General features: G+C 44.8%; 1 protein-coding gene across 2 annotated transcripts; it reads left to right on the top strand.

The window, feature by feature from the left end:
* Positions 1–214: 214 nt before the first annotated feature.
* Positions 215–19,950, top strand: traf2a (Tnf receptor-associated factor 2a). 2 transcript variants are annotated; one of them, XM_034540964.1, is made up of 11 exons: positions 215–606; positions 2,664–2,742; positions 3,310–3,408; positions 3,989–4,150; positions 4,422–4,496; positions 4,643–4,717; positions 12,941–13,423; positions 14,249–14,426; positions 14,506–14,654; positions 15,667–15,885; positions 19,166–19,950. In XM_034540964.1, the coding sequence occupies exons 1-10, from the start codon at positions 419–421 to the stop codon at positions 15,883–15,885; spliced, it is 1,707 nt and encodes a 568-aa protein (XP_034396855.1). In that variant the 5' UTR covers positions 215–418; the 3' UTR covers positions 19,166–19,950. The 2 variants fall into 2 exon arrangements, with proteins under 2 accessions (XP_034396855.1, XP_034396854.1); XM_034540963.1 differs by having other exon boundaries at positions 19,161–19,950.
* The last annotated feature ends 508 nt before the right edge of the window (positions 19,951–20,458 follow it).

Raw genomic sequence — 20,458 nt, 5'->3', positions numbered from 1 at the left:
ACAAATACCTTGGTTTTATTTTGAAGACACTTCCGAGGCTACACCGTCTGAAATGCAGCTCCTTGGTCGCAGCTCTGGCGGTCCAATCCAGCGCAGAGCAGCGGCTCGCTTCCTGGTGGTGCTCGCCCCGTCGCTGCTCTCTTCTCACGGGCGCGCGGCGCCTAGCGGTAGACGTGGTCATTTACAACTGAACGTAGCATCCTCAGCTGTCACATCTATCACATGAAAACGCCCGGTCTTATTTGCCAATGCATATGAAGATCAAATATGCGTTGTTAACATAAGCAGGGAGGCCTATTTTAATAAACTGTCAAAGGGCAATGGGTCGCTGCTGGCGATTGTTTCTCAAACTACATGCAGTCGCGTTCGCTTCTTGAACGCACCCCGCTGAGTACCTCGATATTGTTCAAGGGGAATAATGGCTGCACAGGAGCAGTCTCCACCATCTTCCCTGGAAGGCAACAAACCCGGCTTCCCAAAGAAAATTTTGGCCAACAGCCTCGAGGACAAGCATTTGTGCAACTCGTGCCAGAAAGTGTTGAGAAGGCCCTTGCAAGCCCAATGCGGTCACCGCTTTTGTTCGTTCTGTTTCAACAAAATTGTGAGGTGAGTAGTGTCGTTGCTCGAGAGCTAGCTCGATGGGTAGCCCGACCGGGGCGACCGGAGCCCGTCACCAGCCCTCACCGTAAATAGCTCTCGGTATAACGCAGCCCGGTAACGCTGCATGCAACCACGCGGACATGTCGGGTAAATAGAGTGCGAAGACCCACGACATCATTCGGCCGTGCAGGTTATTCACCAATCACCACTTGACCCCATCACACCTGAACGTGTGCGCCGGGTTGTGCCAGATGTCCCCGTAGCCTAGTCCCGCTAACCTCTGTGAGGCTGGCCCGAGCAAGCAGTGGAGAAGGCGAGGAGTTGGACTTGACGGTGTTTAGTATTGAAGTAATATTGTACAAATATACTGTTGACATATTTAAAACGTGTTCCAGTGAGTTAGTTTCTTTGTCAATAAGCGAGCCGACATTACAGTGATGGGAGTTTATGATGACCTCTCTCCATATGGTAGATGAGGTCTATCAATACGTGTCGTTTTTAGTCGTGTTTTCCCTTTTCGAATGGCAGCAGGAGCACTCCGTGTCTGTCTCTTTGTCATGAAACAGGACAAAACAATCCTACATATGACCATTCTTTGTATTCGGACTAACGGCGCAGTGGGAAGTCAAGCTTGGTTGTGAGATCACTGCTTTTCCATCCTCGCAGTGCGCATGTGTGCGCCGGTTTTCTTTCTTCCTTTCATGTTCACATATAGTTGTATTTTTGGATCAGTGCTGGTTGAAGCGTCTGCTCTTCAAAACGCCCGGTCAGAAACGGGTGTTACACATACATCTGTGACCCTTCAGATGACAGTATGTGCAATTCATTTTTAGTTAGAGGTGCCACATTTAAATTTGGGAATATATATATATATATATATATATATATATATATATATATATATATATATATATATATATATAGAGCGAGAGAGAGAGAGAGAGATTATCATTTTTGTTCCCTCTTATTATTTGTTGGTGTAAATGGTTGAATGTGTGTACTGTATATAGCTTGCATGTGTAGGTGTGTGTGCATATACTATATATATATATGTATATATGTATATGTATGTGTAGATATATTCTCTACTTGCTAAATTATTATTACTATTATTATAGCTATTATATTTGTCATAAACCTTGTTTTTGAGGTCTTATGTCGGGGACTGTAAGCCACTTTAGTCCCGTGAACTGTATCCCGCATGAATCCTCCTGGCCGAGATAGTTATTTAGTTTACAAATGTAAAGAAAAGAAATTGGATTTGAGCATCTTTTAATAGAGTTCCCAAAACTAAATGACAGCATTTCTTTCTGCAGTGAGACTATTGCAATACAAACATGTTATTAATTCTTGTTACTTCTTACACCATTTGCCACAGTTGTCTGGTTTCTCATGCAGATATAAATGCAAACAGTACAACAACTTGTGACTTTACCATTATTTTATGGAGGTTTTGGCAGTGAAGCTAAGCTAATGCCTGTAGCTTCTGCAATACCTCCAATGACATGACAAAAGGGACTTTAGTATGCATGTAGGGCTGCAGCTAATTAGTTTCATTATTGAGTTATTATTATCTGTTTTTCTCTGACTTGAAATTGCAAATTCAAGTCACATTTTGGTCCAATCAAAATGTGCATTTTCAAATGACTAGTTCTGTTCTACCAACTGTCCAAAACCCCAAATATATTCTTTTCAGAATGAAACCAAACTACTGGAACCAGTAAATATTATGTTACTAAACCAATGTGTTTTAAAAAGAAAAGTGTTTTTGAATGGTTGTTGATGGATTTTAGTTTTTCGATTGACCCACACTCATACTCAAGTAATCATTTCAGCTCTATATGTCCTCTCAACTCGTCTCACAGCCTTCTCTAGCACATGGAGCTGTGAGCGGTTGAGGTCTGGCGTTCACTGGAGGAGCTCAGACAACCTTTAGGTCTAATCACTGATCCCAGGGTCTTGGACAGCGGGATGGGAACATCAAGCAACTGTATTGCCTGTATGTTCCTGCTAGATGGTAGTTTTTATTTACTAATCTAACATTTGCCTTTCCTCCCTTCAAGTTCTGGGCCACAGAAGTGCAGCGCTTGCATCAAAGAAGACTTGTTTGAGGAGCCCACCTCCATTCTCAAGCAAGGCGGTGTATGTACACTCTTTTCACATCTTGTGTTTCCTCCATAGTTACATGGACACACAGTTAAAGTTCCTCGTAGTAACTTTGATGCTGCATTCAGATGGAATAAGACGGTAGATGCACCCAGCTAAGATAAGATAAGATAAGATAATCCTTTATTAGCTATTAAAAAAGTAAGTAAATTAAAAACATAAGCTATGTTATTATTATGATTAATGAGTGAGTAAAACGGCCTTTTGAGTCACCGCAACCAAGAGAGGTCCATGACAATGCAGCCATGCACTGACCACCCGACACATTATGCAGCCGAATGGGAGATTAGCCATGTTTGTCCTCAGAGCCAGTGTGCCGGGGTTTGGAGCCGGCACACTGGAAACTTTGATTGCGCAGTCATTCTTGGCAAGCGTAGGAAATCTAATAAGACACTTTAGTCCCGCGTCCTGAGAAGGACCATATGTGCCGGGGAAATTAGGGCCAGGAGATAAAACATTAGATCCCCGGGAAAACTGTAACACCACCCCGAAGACACCGACCGGACCGCAGCCCACAACCACAACCTCTGCTTCTCCGTGCAGGCTTTCCCCGACAATGCGGCTCGGAGAGAAGTGGAGGCCTTGGCGGCCGTCTGTCCCAACGAAGGATGCACGTGGACGGGGACCATTAAAGAATTTGAGGTGCAAATTCGTGGTTGTTTTAAACTCAACTTTATTTACAAAGCAGATCTCATGCATCATAGAAATGCAACACAATGTGATTTACATACAACATGACATGAAATCAGTGCAGAATATGCAACACTCACACACACCCTTAGTTAGAACGAGGGATAGTTGAAAGGCGAGCGAGAGCGATTGTTGTCCCGACACGAAACACACTTCAGAGAGACGTCACGCAGCTTTTGGCTGCGCGCTCTCTAATTCTATATTTTCACGGTCTTAAACTTCAACAGTTATAAAATGCGACTCTTTTGACTCTAAATTGACAAACACCATGTGTGCAATACGTGGAACAATTCACCGCGGGACTTCACCGCTCTATTAGAGCCTGTATTTCTGAGTGAATCATTCATTGTTTATATGTGCAACAATAGAAGTCTGATTGGTAGATATTAACCTCAGATCAAGTATTTTGATGACTGGTAAATTGGAACTAACATTATGTCAAGAGGCAGCATGACTTTATCGTATACTTAACGTTTCCAACACACGGCAGGTGAACTTTCTACGCTTTCTTCTCTTTGTCGGTCGCCTGCAGGCCAGCCACGAGGGCAAATGTGACTTCATGATCATCCTGTGTCCGTCCTGCAAAGAGCTGATGAGGGCCAACGAGCAGGAGCGCCACAACGAGAGAGAATGTCCGGAGAGGACGCTCAACTGCAAATACTGCAAGGAGCCCTTCCTGTTGAAGAACATCAAGGTCGGGCTTCGTCCACTACCAAACAAGTAGCTCCCTCTGTGGGGTATTCATCTAGGGAGACCGTGTTTCAGGGAGATAATATGCAACATGGCCGACTGTATAAGACGGACATCGGCCATTCAGAATTTCGTCCATCGCCGCGTTGTTGTTGTCATTGTTGTTGTTGTTTTGCTGCCAATGAACAGAAGTTCAACTTTATAGCTCAAGATATACCAGGATGAAATATTTCTCTCAGTGAACTCACTTTATGTTCTTTTCCTTATTCCTTGAGGCCCATGATGAAATCTGTCCAAAGTACCCGATGGTTTGCGAAGGCTGTGCGAAGAAAAAGATCCCCAGAGAAAAGGTTTGCCACATATTTCTTTTCAAAGTGATTTCTCATAATTCTGTTGGATTGATCTCATTAACCATTCAGCTCGGGATTCGACAACATGTTCTATCGATCATTAGCTTCTTTCATTTTATTTTTGTTTGTTTTGTTTTGTTTTGCAGTATGTGGACCATATTAAGTTCTGCAGTAAATGTAAAGCACCATGCAGATTTCATGTTGTTGGCTGCGATACATCTGTAAGTAGACATCTATGTTATAATTTGCTCTATGTGTAACAGTGGCTAATGCAACGACGACTGGATTATGTAATAACTTGTCAAAATTCAACAAAATCTCCCAGGAAGAGTTTACAAAATCCATTTTCAGACCAATGATTTAAGTAGAAAGGTAAAAACAACATTGTTACAATACATTCACTAATATGAGAAAATAAATGTATACTGATAAAACAGTAAAGAGAAAAACTATTTCATAATTGAACAGTTATTGCATATGAAGCCTGTGTGTGTACATATGAAGCCTGTGTGTGTACGTATGAAGCCTGTGTGTGTACGTATGAAGCCTGTGTGTACATATGAAGCCTGTGTGTACATATGAAGCCTGTGTGTGTACGTATGAAGCCTGTGTGTACGTATGAAGCCTGTGTGTACGTATGAAGCCTGTGTGTACATATGAAGCCTGTGTGTACATATGAAGCCTGTGTGTACATATGAAGCCTGTGTGTGTACATATGAAGCCTGTGTGTACATATGAAGCCTGTGTGTACATATGAAGCCTGTGTGTGTACGTATGAAGCCTGTGTGTACGTATGAAGCCTGTGTGTACGTATGAAGCCTGTGTGTGTACATATGAAGCCTGTGTGTGTACGTATGAAGCCTGTGTGTACATATGAAGCCTGTGTGTGTACATATGAAGCCTGTGTGTGTACGTATGAAGCCTGTGTGTACGTATGAAGCCTGTGTGTACGTATGAAGCCTGTGTGTGTACATATGAAGCCTGTGTGTGTACGTATGAAGCCTGTGTGTACATATGAAGCCTGTGTGTACATATGAAGCCTGTGTGTACGTATGAAGCCTGTGTGTGTGTATGAAGCCTGTGTGTGTACGTATGAAGCCTGTGTGTACGTATGAAGCCTGTGTGTACATATGAAGCCTGTGTGTACGTATGAAGCCTGTGTGTGTGTATGAAGCCTGTGTGTGTACATATGAAGCCTGTGTGTGTACGTATGAAGCCTGTGTGTGTACGTATGAAGCCTGTGTGTGTACGTATGAAGCCTGTGTGTGTATGAAGCCTGTGTGTGTATGAAGCCTGTGTGTACGTATGAAGCCTGTGTGTACGTATGAAGCCTGTGTGTACGTATGAAGCCTGTGTGTGTACGTATGAAGCCTGTGTGTGTACGTATGAAGCCTGTGTGTGTACGTATGAAGCCTGTGTGTACGTATGAAGCCTGTGTGTACGTATGAAGCCTGTGTGTGTACGTATGAAGCCTGTGTGTGTACGTATGAAGCCTGTGTGTGTACGTATGAAGCCTGTGTGTGTACGTATGAAGCCTGTGTGTACGTATGAAGCCTGTGTGTACGTATGAAGCCTGTGTGTACGTATGAAGCCTGTGTGTGTACGTATGAAGCCTGTGTGTACGTATGAAGCCTGTGTGTGTACGTATGAAGCCTGTGTGTACGTATGAAGCCTGTGTGTACGTATGAAGCCTGTGTGTACGTATGAAGCCTGTGTGTACGTATGAAGCCTGTGTGTGTACGTATGAAGCCTGTGTGTGTACGTATGAAGCCTGTGTGTACGTATGAAGCCTGTGTGTACGTATGAAGCCTGTGTGTACGTATGAAGCCTGTGTGTGTACGTATGAAGCCTGTGTGTGTACGTATGAAGCCTGTGTGTGTACGTATGAAGCCTGTGTGTACGTATGAAGCCTGTGTGTACGTATGAAGCCTGTGTGTACGTATGAAGCCTGTGTGTGTACGTATGAAGCCTGTGTGTGTACGTATGAAGCCTGTGTGTACGTATGAAGCCTGTGTGTGTACGTATGAAGCCTGTGTGTGTACGTATGAAGCCTGTGTGTACGTATGAAGCCTGTGTGTACGTATGAAGCCTGTGTGTACGTATGAAGCCTGTGTGTGTACGTATGAAGCCTGTGTGTACGTATGAAGCCTGTGTGTGTACGTATGAAGCCTGTGTGTACGTATGAAGCCTGTGTGTACGTATGAAGCCTGTGTGTACGTATGAAGCCTGTGTGTACGTATGAAGCCTGTGTGTGTACGTATGAAGCCTGTGTGTACGTATGAAGCCTGTATGTGTACGTATGAAGCCTGTGTGTACGTATGAAGCCTGTGTGTGTACGTATGAAGCCTGTGTGTGTGTATGAAGCCTGTGTGTGTATGAAGCCTGTGTGTGTAGGTATGAAGCCTGTGTGTGTACGTATGAAGCCTGTGTGTGTGTACGTATGAAGCCTGTGTGTGTACGTATGAAGCCTGTGTGTACGTTTGAAGCCTGTGTGTGTATGAAGCCTGTGTGTACGTATGAAGCCTGTGTGTACGTATGAAGCCTGTGTGTGTACGTATAAAGCCTGTGTGTGTACGTATGAAGCCTGTGTGTGTATGAAGCCTGTGTGTACGTATGAAGCCTGTGTGTGTGTATGAAGCCTGTGTGTACGTATGAAGCCTGTGTGTGTGTACGTATGAAGCCTGTGTGTGTACGTATGAAGCCTGTGTGTGTACGTATGAAGCCTGTATGTGTACGTATGAAGCCTGTGTGTGTACGTATGAAGCCTGTGTGTGTACGTATGAAGCCTGTGTGTACGTTTGAAGCCTGTGTGTGTATGAAGCCTGTGTGTACGTATGAAGCCTGTGTGTACGTTTGAAGCCTGTGTGTGTATGAAGCCTGTGTGTACGCATGAAGCCTGTGTGTACGTATGAAGCCTGTGTGTGTACGTATGAAGCCTGTGTGTGTACGTATGAAGCCTGTGTGTGTGTATGAAGCCTGTGTGTGTATGAAGCCTGTGTGTGTAGGTATGAAGCCTGTGTGTACGTATGAAGCCTGTGTGTGTGTACGTATGAAGCCTGTGTGTGTACGTATGAAGCCTGTGTGTGTACGTATGAAGCCTGTGTGTGTACGTATGAAGCCTGTGTGTGTACGTATGAAGCCTGTGTGTACGTTTGAAGCCTGTGTGTGTACGTATGAAGCCTGTGTGTACGTATGAAGCCTTTGTGTGTGTATGAAGCCTGTGTGTGTACGTATGAAGCCTGTGTGTGTACGTATGAAGCCTGTGTGTACGTATGAAGCCTGTGTGTACGTATGAAGCCTGTGTGTGTGTGTGTATGAAGCCTGTGTGTGTACGTATGAAGCCTGTGTGTGTACGTATGAAGCCTGTGTGTACGTATGAAGCCTGTGTGTACATATGAAGCCTGTGTGTACATATGAAGCCTGTGTGTGTACATATGAAGCCTGTGTGTGTACGTATGAAGCCTGTGTGTACGTATGAAGCCTGTGTGTACGTATGAAGCCTGTGTGTGTACATATGAAGCCTGTGTGTGTACGTATGAAGCCTGTGTGTACATATGAAGCCTGTGTGTGTACATATGAAGCCTGTGTGTGTACGTATGAAGCCTGTGTGTACGTATGAAGCCTGTGTGTACGTATGAAGCCTGTGTGTGTACATATGAAGCCTGTGTGTGTACGTATGAAGCCTGTGTGTACGTATGAAGCCTGTGTGTACATATGAAGCCTGTGTGTACATATGAAGCCTGTGTGTACGTATGAAGCCTGTGTGTGTGTATGAAGCCTGTGTGTGTACGTATGAAGCCTGTGTGTACGTATGAAGCCTGTGTGTACATATGAAGCCTGTGTGTACGTATGAAGCCTGTGTGTGTACGTATGAAGCCTGTGTGTACGTATGAAGCCTGTGTGTACGTATGAAGCCTGTGTGTGTACATATGAAGCCTGTGTGTGTACGTATGAAGCCTGTGTGTGTACGTATGAAGCCTGTGTGTGTACGTATGAAGCCTGTGTGTGTATGAAGCCTGTGTGTGTATGAAGCCTGTGTGTACGTATGAAGCCTGTGTGTGTACGTATGAAGCCTGTGTGTGTACGTATGAAGCCTGTGTGTACGTATGAAGCCTGTGTGTACGTATGAAGCCTGTGTGTGTACGTATGAAGCCTGTGTGTACGTATGAAGCCTGTGTGTACGTATGAAGCCTGTGTGTACGTATGAAGCCTGTGTGTGTACGTATGAAGCCTGTGTGTGTACGTATGAAGCCTGTGTGTACGTATGAAGCCTGTGTGTGTACGTATGAAGCCTGTGTGTGTACGTATGAAGCCTGTGTGTACGTATGAAGCCTGTGTGTACGTATGAAGCCTGTGTGTACGTATGAAGCCTGTGTGTGTACGTATGAAGCCTGTGTGTACGTATGAAGCCTGTGTGTGTACGTATGAAGCCTGTGTGTGTACGTATGAAGCCTGTGTGTACGTATGAAGCCTGTGTGTACGTATGAAGCCTGTGTGTACGTATGAAGCCTGTGTGTGTACGTATGAAGCCTGTGTGTACGTATGAAGCCTGTATGTGTACGTATGAAGCCTGTGTGTACGTATGAAGCCTGTGTGTGTGTACGTATGAAGCCTGTGTGTGTGTATGAAGCCTGTGTGTGTATGAAGCCTGTGTGTGTAGGTATGAAGCCTGTGTGTGTGTATGAAGCCTGTGTGTGTATGAAGCCTGTGTGTGTAGGTATGAAGCCTGTGTGTACGTATGAAGCCTGTGTGTGTACGTATGAAGCCTGTGTGTGTGTACGTATGAAGCCTGTGTGTGTACGTATGAAGCCTGTGTGTACGTTTGAAGCCTGTGTGTGTATGAAGCCTGTGTGTGTGTACGTATGAAGCCTGTGTGTGTACGTATGAAGCCTGTGTGTACGTATGAAGCCTGTGTGTACGTATGAAGCCTGTGTGTACGTATGAAGCCTGTGTGTGTACGTATAAAGCCTGTGTGTGTACGTATGAAGCCTGTGTGTGTATGAAGCCTGTGTGTACGTATGAAGCCTGTGTGTGTGTATGAAGCCTGTGTGTACGTATGAAGCCTGTGTGTGTGTACGTATGAAGCCTGTGTGTGTACGTATGAAGCCTGTGTGTGTACGTATGAAGCCTGTATGTGTACGTATGAAGCCTGTGTGTGTACGTATGAAGCCTGTGTGTGTGTACGTATGAAGCCTGTATGTGTACGTATGAAGCCTGTGTGTACGTTTGAAGCCTGTGTGTGTATGAAGCCTGTGTGTACGCATGAAGCCTGTGTGTACGTATGAAGCCTGTGTGTGTACGTATGAAGCCTGTGTGTGTACGTATGAAGCCTGTGTGTACGTATGAAGCCTGTGTGTACGTATGAAGCCTGTGTGTACGTATGAAGCCTGTGTGTGTACGTATGAAGCCTGTGTGTGTACGTATGAAGCCTGTGTGTGTACGTATGAAGCCTGTGTGTGTACGTATGAAGCCTGTGTGTGTGTATGAAGCCTGTGTGTGTATGAAGCCTGTGTGTGTAGGTATGAAGCCTGTGTGTACGTATGAAGCCTGTGTGTGTGTACGTATGAAGCCTGTGTGTGTACGTATGAAGCCTGTGTGTGTACGTATGAAGCCTGTGTGTGTACGTATGAAGCCTGTGTGTGTACGTATGAAGCCTGTGTGTACGTTTGAAGCCTGTGTGTGTACGTATGAAGCCTGTGTGTACGTATGAAGCCTTTGTGTGTGTATGAAGCCTGTGTGTGTACGTATGAAGCCTGTGTGTGTACGTATGAAGCCTGTGTGTACGTATGAAGCCTGTGTGTACGTATGAAGCCTGTGTGTGTGTGTGTATGAAGCCTGTGTGTGTACGTATGAAGCCTGTGTGTGTACGTATGAAGCCTGTGTGTACGTATGAAGCCTGTGTGTGTGTATGAAGCCTGTGTGTGTACATATGAAGCCTGTGTGTACGTATGAAGCCTGTGTGTGTACGTATGAAGCCTGTGTGTGTACGTATGAAGCCTGTGTGTGTACGTATGAAGCCTGTGTGTGTGTATGAAGCCTGTGTGTACGTATGAAGCCTGTGTGTGTACGTATGAAGCCTGTGTGTACGTATGAAGCCTGTGTGTGTACATATGAAGCCTGTGTGTGTACGTATGAAGCCTGTGTGTGTACGTATGAAGCCTGTGTGTGTACGTATGAAGCCTGTGTGTGTGTATGAAGCCTGTGTGTGTACGTATGAAGCCTGTGTGTGTGTATGAAGCCTGTGTGTGTACGTATGAAGCCTGTGTGTGTACATATGAAGCCTGTGTGTGTGTATGAAGCCTGTGTGTGTACGTATGAAGCCTGTGTGTGTGTATGAAGCCTGTGTGTACGTATGAAGCCTGTGTGTGTGTATGAAGCCTGTGTGTGTACGTATGAAGCCTGTGTGTGTACATATGAAGCCTGTGTGTGTACGTATGAAGCCTGTGTGTGTACGTATGAAGCCTGTGTGTGTACATATGAAGCCTGTGTGTGTACGTATGAAGCCTGTGTGTGTACGTATGAAGCCTGTGTGTACGTATGAAGCCTGTGTGTGTGTATGAAGCCTGTGTGTGTACGTATGAAGCCTGTGTGTGTGTATGAAGCCTGTGTGTGTACGTATGAAGCCTGTGTGTGTACATATGAAGCCTGTGTGTACGTATGAAGCCTGTGTGTACGTATGAAGCCTGTGTGTGTACGTATGAAGCCTGTGTGTGTACATATGAAGCCTGTGTGTGTACGTATGAAGCCTGTGTGTGTACGTATGAAGCCTGTGTGTACGTATGAAGCCTGTGTGTGTGTATGAAGCCTGTGTGTGTACGTATGAAGCCTGTGTGTGTACGTATGAAGCCTGTGTGTGTACGTATGAAGCCTGTGTGTACGTATGAAGCCTGTGTGTGTACATATGAAGCCTGTGTGTACGTATGAAGCCTGTGTGTGTACGTATGAAGCCTGTGTGTGTACGTATGAAGCCTGTGTGTACGTATGAAGCCTGTGTGTGTACGTATGAAGCCTGTGTGTGTACGTATGAAGCCTGTGTGTGTACATATGAAGCCTGTGTGTGTACGTATGAAGCCTGTGTGTGTACATATGAAGCCTGTGTGTGTACGTATGAAGCCTGTGTGTGTACATATGAAGCCTGTGTGTGTACGTATGAAGCCTGTGTGTACGTATGAAGCCTGTGTGTGTACGTATGAAGCCTGTGTGTGTACGTATGAAGCCTGTGTGTACGTATGAAGCCTGTGTGTACGTATGAAGCCTGTGTGTGTACATATGAAGCCTGTGTGTACGTATGAAGCCTGTGTGTGTACGTATGAAGCCTGTGTGTGTACGTATGAAGCCTGTGTGTGTACGTATGAAGCCTGTGTGTGTACGTATGAAGCCTGTGTGTGTACGTATGAAGCCTGTGTGTGTACGTATGAAGCCTGTGTGTGTACGTATGAAGCATGTGTGTGTACGTATGAAGCCTGTGTGTGTACGTATGAAGCCTGTGTGTACATATGAAGACGAATTTGGGCTTAAAAACAAATAAAAATAATATTTGATAACGCATGCAATGGGTGTGCTTCTGCCTTTTGACACTGATCAGCAGAGACAAGTGAAAACAAGGTTCAGACCCGTTTCTGGAGACTTTAGTGCGAAATAAAAGCAGTTTATTGTTCTTTATTGACTAATGTTCCAGCAGCTTCTCCTCTCGGGGTCCACGCAGCAACAGAAACCTCTGAACCTCAACCAGAGTTTCCTTTATCCTGTAATTCCAGTTTTCGGGTTGTCCTCCGTCCGTTCTCGTGAACATGATATCCACCTCAATATATCTTGTGCAATAAAACTTTTTATTACTTTTCAATGTGATTGACATTATTAGTCTCAATATCATGGACAATATACCTTTTCTATTTTAGTTTCTATCGGGCACTGCTGTTTATTTTCACTTCTTATACACTTTATGGTTTTCCTTTATCTACTTTATTTACTAGTTTGCTTATTTTACAACACATATGGTAATCTTATTGCTATTCCATTTTGCACTGGTGTCAGTGTTACATTTTATACACTTAATATGTTTTACTCATGTTTATATATGTTTCTATTCTTACTCTATTGTTTTTTCTTATTCTTCTGTGATCAATCTCTGGCACCAGAATTCCCCACAGGATTACCAAAGGTCAAAGGTCTCTGTGACCTCACAACACATGTGTTTGTGGCCGTAATCTAAGAACAGACGTGTCCAGACTAGAGTGTGGATACCAGACCAACAGCTCAAACTGCTGTTCAGTGTCGATGTGATGAAGCATGAATTGTTTGCACAGCGTGAATTTCCATTATTAGCTCGATTATTTCTCGTTCCTTCTTCTGTGGCCCTGAAATGCCCCGCTCTGTTTGTGTGCAATGGATGAGCATTGCAGTGTTCTTGATGTGCTTCTGCTCGTGTCTTTCTTCGGGTGGAGGTGGAGAAAGAGAAGCTCCACGACCACGAGCGGCAGTGTTCCTACGAGCACCTCAACCTGCTCCTGCACTTCATCATGGGCATCAAGGTGAGCCTGGAGAGCCTGCAGCCCCAGAGCCTGGAGGTGGCCAGCCACAAGCTGCAGGAGCTCCACCAGTCCCTCAGGGACCTGGAGCTGAAGATGAGCCAGATGGGCGGGGCCGGGGGCGGGGCCACGGCCGGCGCTCCCGCACTGGGCGCGTGCGCCCCGACCCTGGCCACCTCCTTCACCCCGCTGCCCAGCGCCGCGCTGCAGCTCTGGAGTGAGAAAGCCAAGGTGGCCGAGCTGAGCCGGCGCTGCCAGGAGCTGGAGCTCAAAGTGGGCACGTTCGAGAACATCGTGTGCGTCCTCAACCGGGAGATGGAGCGCTCCTGCACCACCATGGAGGCCTACAACCGCCAGCACCGGCTGGACCAGGACAAGATCGAGATCCTCAACAACAAGGTGACCCGAAAGACGCACGTGGTCCAGCTGTGATTTCTGATTTCTTTTGTGTATTCAACCTTTATTTAACCAGATACGTGTCCATGCATCATCAACACAAGAGGTTAATTATGCACAGATAGTGTGTAGTGCAGACAGACACAACGTTTGTGATATAAAGTTCTGTTAACTTTAGTTTAAAACTGGTCAGAGAGATGAGAGAGTCTAGATTAAGTCTCGTGTGCCATAACAACGTAGACCATCTCAGTCCGTCCAGGTGGCTCCTCGGTTCATACAAGTACAAACTCAGCAAGTTTATATTGGTAACACGTGAAGACCATCTGACACGGTTGCACAATGTGGCACCAGAATTAAAAGAGGATTTGAAAATGTCAATTGATCCACAATCATAACATCCTTGTGTCAGTCAAGTAGTGAGAACCGTAAAAAGTGATTTTGGTTTCACAACCGGCACACTACTTTTTAAATGGGCTTTTGCTTGGACAATATACCATTTTTTATTTTGTCACAACCATAAATGTAAATACATGTGAATGGAAAATACCCCTAATCTTATGTTGCTTATTTTGCTTCTAATTTAATTTATATTCATCTTAACAGCACAAAACTTCTCCCAGTGTGACATCTATTTCTACATGTACCTCACCCTCTAAGACACGTATTGGTGCATTTGTCAATTTAAACCATGAAATATGGCAAATTATTGGAAAATATGCTTCATTCAATTGAAGTTCAGTGTGCCTGTTTTTGGATCTTGCTTGTTAGACCTCTTATCATACAGATGATGGAGGCTCATGGATCCTTGCTAATAGCGACCCGTTGCAGGTGCGTCAGCTGGAGAGGACGGTGAGTCTGCGGGACCTCTCCATCGTGGAGATGGAGGGGAAGATGAGGGAGATGTCGGCAGCCACGTACGATGGCATCTTTGTCTGGAAGATCTCTGATTTCACCAAGAAGAGGCAGGACGCCGTGGCGGGCCGCGCCCCCGCCATGTTCTCTCCCGGTAAGCGCCTCGCGTGTCTGATTTAAGGGATTTTCTCTTCTTGCGGTGAATGAAAGACATGGTTCCCCTTGTTTTCCAGCCTTTTACACCAGTAAATACGGCTACAAGATGTGCCTGCGGATCTACCTGAACGGAGACGGGACGGGCCGCGGCACCCACCTGTCTCTGTTCTTCGTGGTGATGAGAGGACACAGCGACGCGCTCCTCAAGTGGCCTTTTAATCAGAAGGTAACAACCTTTCACCCCACAGACCTAAATAATCCCCCCGGACATTTACAATTACTTTCATGTACATATATAGTCCACTGCGTTTCAGAGGCAAGTTTTGTACTTCTTTACTCCACTACCTCGTGAACTTGCGGTTGGTAGTTTCGTAGTTATGGTAGAGATTAATACAAAATATTATAAACAACTACATTTTGATACATTAATTCACAAGCTACCCAGCAGTATCAAAATGACTTAAATGATCTCGACCGTAACCAGCTGCAACTGCGAGGAGCTGAACACAAAAATGCATCAATAGTCACAATACAGTGACATACCCATATGCAAAATAGGTTTGTTTTGATGCCAATACTTTGACTTGTAACAACTTGTATTTCTACAGTGTGTAATTGCTACTTCTCCGTATGTTAAACATCTGAGTAATTCTTCATTCACTGCATATTTGCATCCACACAGAACTGAACCCACCCACCAGCTCAACATGCTGTAACTGCCATGTCACATGACTGCAGTCAGGAGGTGGCCTCCCATTGGCCCACAGTCTTTATGCTACGCTAGGCTAAGCCCGCCCCAAACCTAAAAGAGTGAGATTGTTATCGTCTCATCTACAGATCATTTTATACAACGCACAGTATTTTATGGACAGTGTGAACACTTCGATTACATTTGGATTGATAGTAACTTACTTACATTACACGTTACATTACATTTAGCTGACGCTTTTATCCAAAGCCACTTACAATCATGTTACATTCATACACCGTAGACACAGCTACAAGGTTAAGTGTCTTGCTCAAGGACACATGGACTAGGGCGGGGGTTGAAAGACAGACCTGCTAACCACTGACCCACTGTCGCCTACTTGTTTTTAAATGACCTTGAAAACCAATATCTTTTATTATTGGGACTTTTCTACGATCCGTTACTACATTTGAATGAACCGTTACTCATATCCCAACAAGCACCTTTAAAGTATCGTGCTTCAGGCTCTCCTCCTACCGTCCGTCCCCAGGTCACCCTGATGCTGCTCGACCAGAACAACAGGGAGCACATCATCGATGCCTTCCGGCCCGACGTCTCCTCCTCGTCCTTCCAGAGGCCCGTCAGCGACATGAACATCGCCAGCGGCTGCCCGCTCTTCTGTCCGCTCTCCAAGCTGGACTCCAAGAACTCCTACATACGCGACGACACCATCTTCATCAAGGCCATTGTAGACCTCACTGGGCTCTAGGTAAAAGGACCAGGGCACCAATCCAACCCCGGCCTTCGGGCGCCACTACCCTGTTTGAATCAACGGGCTTTTGCATCACCGGTTACTGGCACTTGTCTTTGGGGGTCTCTCCAGTTCTTTTGGGTTCGGTACCCATTGTTGGCGGCAATACACAAGACCAGAGCAAGAAGCTTGTTTGTTTTTGGGGCCTGTGGCTGTTGGTTTAGAAATCTTTAAGCCACTGTATCTCGTGTTTTTATTCGACAACAACATAGATTACCTACCAAAGTGACTGGAGGAGTGAACACAATATTATTATGCCAGTATGTCCCTGGTGACGGAAGACCCGCCAAAGGTATTCGACCTGCATTCTAAGACTTGGAATATTATACTCGTGGAAGTCGACAACTAAGATGACGTTGTCTCTAATTGCCAGTTATCGTCCCGTGGCTTCTTGCACCACAGATTTCTACGTGGATATTAATTATGTCCGCGAGCCGTGTGTCCCTTCGGTTGTTGAGCAAATTTGAAGCAATCCCATTTCGGCGCGTTGCCACCAACTGGTTTCACAGCAAATAAACGAAAAGTAGCCTCGGCCATCAAACTAACATGCGATAGAGACAGTTTTAATTGTTCTTTCATGCTCTTATTGGCCATGTTTCATGCTGTCTGGAGGTATTTATTATGGGAATATTTGAGAAGACTGCGAAAGCAGGAACAGCTGATTAGTCCTGAGTTAAAGGGCCAGTGTGTAGTATTTAGGGGGAGTCTATTGACAGAAATAGAACATTATAAATGAACTCTCTTCACAGAGCCATGTTGCACCGCCATGTTTCTACAGTAGCCCAGAATGGACAAACCAAATACTGGCTTTAGACAAGGCCATTTGTGTTTTTGCATTTTAACTTCGGCCACCGTCAGTTTGTTGCAAACCGCTCCACCGCTAGAGGCCGCCAAGTCCTACACATTGGCCCTTTTCAAATGTTCGGCAAAGTCGTTTCCATAAGCCATTTAGCGCAGCAACTCATTTTTGGAAAAGGTGAAAATCACCTCGAGCTTTCGCTCCACTAGAGGACGTTTTTGGAACTTTGCTGTTTCCTTTCAGATTTCTTTTATGCGATACTTAAAAATGCGCGTACATGGAAACACGACTATTCTTGTTTCCTTCTGCGAGCTAAAAAGTGCTCAAAGAACAGTTATTGCAGCTAGCTGGTAGTTATGTTCCAAAATAACTGGGCCTTAACTAGTAGCTTGCTTAACTATCTTAACTGGAGTCAAGCCCGGTAAAAGCTAACAAGGTGTCCTTGAGAAGTTAATTTGGCTGACGTGTTGACGAACTATTACTTATTTACACATCCAGCAGACACAGAGTGGCATTAGCATTCATTAGGAGTCGTGTCTTTGGCAACCCGATGAACGGAATCTTCTCCTTTGAGTTTTGGTCTCCACCAACTCCTAAAACTTCTGTCTCTTTAGCGTGGGAGCTGCAGGATTGGGTTATAATTCACTCACGATGACCGACCCCACTACATGTCGTCGTTGGGCCTATTAGCTAGTTGGTGCTGGTGATGCTATATTTTTAAGTTTTACATTTTTTAAAACGCCACTAATTTCCGCTACGTAGATTAAGCGCCCTACAAACACAGCGCTTGTGCTCACTGTATGCGCGTACTGCTCGACATTCAGTGGGCGTGACTTTGCCTTTCCGACGTGGCGTTCCAACGACGGTGTGGTAGTCCCTTGTAGCCTTCAGCCCTGCAGTCGGACCCGCTTGCTGCCCCCGTAACGCCCTCAAGTGTTCGTTGGGAATCATTCGTGGACTTTGCTTGAATTCCATGAATTCCGAGTGTGTTTGCGTGTGCGTGCTGTTCCATTTCTCCGCTGTTGGTTTGCATGGTGGCTCTGTGGAAGATGCACCTTCGCTTGCAACCGCTGCCGGGCTGTCCGTCCAGGACGCCGATGGGAGTCGAGCCCATTTCCCCCAAATGGAAATATGACATATTTTATTTAAAAAATCAAACCTATATATTTGCAAGTCTGATAGATCCAATATTTGTTGTCTGCATATTGACACTTTCTTTGAACCATTTTACCAAGGACAGCATCAATTTCATTGTAGCAATTTATAATATTTAAAAACATTCATACGTACATATATTAAAACGGCCATAAAAGAGTATTGAATGAACCTTCGCAGTGATTTTGTAGGTATCTACACAAGAGGTATATCAGAAATATGTCCACTGCTGTGATCCATCTCTAGTTTGTGGTGTTAAACACAACATACATTTGTCAACGCGTTGCCATGGTTTGCTCCCAATAAGAACAATTCTAATTTTAGGAAAACTGTCGCAGTATGAAGAGCAGGCAGGCCGCCATATGCATAAAATCGGACCGTCACTTCTTTTTATGCAATCGGATCAGCGTTTGCATTCTTAGTGTATCAATATTTTCTCACCAACATTCGTCACCATCCTGCATTTCAGCCGCGCCTGGTTATTGAACTCATAATATCACTAAATGCAGAAAGGGACGTTGATGCTTCTGTGGAGACGCACTGATATTTCCATATGGGTGGAGCCTTCGGCTTAGACACACGCAGACGTGTGGAGGCTGGAACGGAGATGGCAGGGCCTCCGGATGGAGGCACAGCTGGGGTATTAAAAGAGGAATCGGTGGATTTTATTGTAAAATTTCCCTATTTTTTCCCCTAACTGACCTACTTTTTACAGATAAAGAAGTGCCTGTACCTTTTTTATTATTTATTTATTTATTTATTTTGTAATATTCCATGAGCCCACTTAGCTGTGGATGTGCTTTCCTGTAAGTTCAAACCTACCAAAATGTGAAAATCTTCATTTTGTGCGCTGTATTTTTCATTTGAATGTTTGACTGTTTCCCCACTCCTCTTCCTGAACTCTTTGATGTGATGAAATGACTAAGAATGTCTCGCTTTGCATACACAACACTATTGAATGTTCCAGTTTTGCTTCATGTAATCATAGATGGCATCTTCCTCCAAACACACCCGGCACGTTTTTAAACCTCTCAACAAATACTGGAAGCTCCCAGAAAGGGAAAAATGCATTTATATAAAACACTGGTTCATATTGTGGACCAGCATTTTATTTTATAATCAATAAACACGGCACGCGAGCGTGTGATTACAATGTAGGTCCCACCTTTTGACGTAGAGTTTGGATGAGGTGTGCTATGAAAAACATATAGATTGTGCATATTGAGGATTCTATCGTATGTTGAGACCGTTTAAAAGCAGGTTTTTGGTTTGTTTGCAGAACAGATGCGGCCTGCAGTCTGACCCCAGTAGGTTGCAGCCTCTACGCTCCCTTTGCTCCCTCGTTGTTACGGAAACGTTGTCCTCCATCCTTGTCCTCTTCGGGCCACGGCGTCGACATTCCGCAGAGGACATTGTTTGCTTAGTGTGACGTGGCCTCCAACAAGTCCTCTGCTACGTGCCGCCGTCGCAGCGCCACGTGGACGCTTTCTTTTGGCTCCTTCTGCCCCATGCGGGCCGGGACTCATCCGATAGTCACAGCTGGCGAACATTACAACTAAAAAGGGCTTCACATTTTGTTCATCCCCGTCTGCTAAGATGGCCCTCGAAGGCAAACACACACACACACACACACACACACACACACACACGCACACATGCACACACGCACACACGTTTTCCGCAGCTTGGGGTGCAACACATTTGGAGCCCGGCAGATGTTATGCTGTATCAGCGATATTGACTCTAAGGAGATGCCACACTGCCTCACTGTTATCGCAACAGAACAAACGACGTGTCAATGTGACGTGCACATTTCCAATAGCAGTCCAACTGGAACTGGTTTGATTCCTTCACATATCTGTTTTCTCTCTGAAGCCCGTGTTGAGATTAGGATGAGGAGCTTTTTCATCTGTAGCAATGACATCAAACTGCAAATCCGCTTGTTGTTCTCTCTGCTACGTTGGTGTGGATAGTGACTCGTGTGTTCGTGAACTCTTTGTACTACCGGAAACTTTTGTTCCATGTTTGTATTTTGTTTTGTTTTATTAAAGGTTTTAAGATGCCCTCTATGCAAAGAAGTGCACCGTTTTGTAACATTTGCTGAAAGATGAAAACTGCTGCAGCCCGTCGGGGCTCTGAGTCCCACGGTTTGACCACAAGGGGGCGCACAGTGCAAACGCATGCACACGAAGCAGCCAGCATGTGTTGGTACTACTGGGTTGTTTTCTAAAATCAATGACCATCAATGATGAGTTTTGCAACCATTATCTTTAGGTAGAATTCACGACACCAAGATACAGAATTATCAACAATTATGAGGCCTGTTTGTGAGATAAGAAATGTGGGGCTTAAAGTCCAAAACCTGACTTGAATAAACTAAAGCGTTTCCGAACAGGTCCTTTAAGTTCATGCAATCAAACTATTTAGAGTGAGTTAAGAAGTAAGATTGCATTAATTATAGATCTGTACATTCTAGAAGAGGTATGTCCAATAGATCTGAACAGGATAAAATGTAATAAACTATATTGATACAACCTATTACATCATATATATATATATATATATATATATATATTT

Source organism: Cyclopterus lumpus, chromosome 9 (genome assembly GCF_009769545.1).
Source record: "Cyclopterus lumpus isolate fCycLum1 chromosome 9, fCycLum1.pri, whole genome shotgun sequence".
Lineage (NCBI taxonomy): Eukaryota > Metazoa > Chordata > Actinopteri > Perciformes > Cyclopteridae > Cyclopterus > Cyclopterus lumpus.
This window is presented reverse-complemented; position numbering and strand designations above follow the sequence as displayed.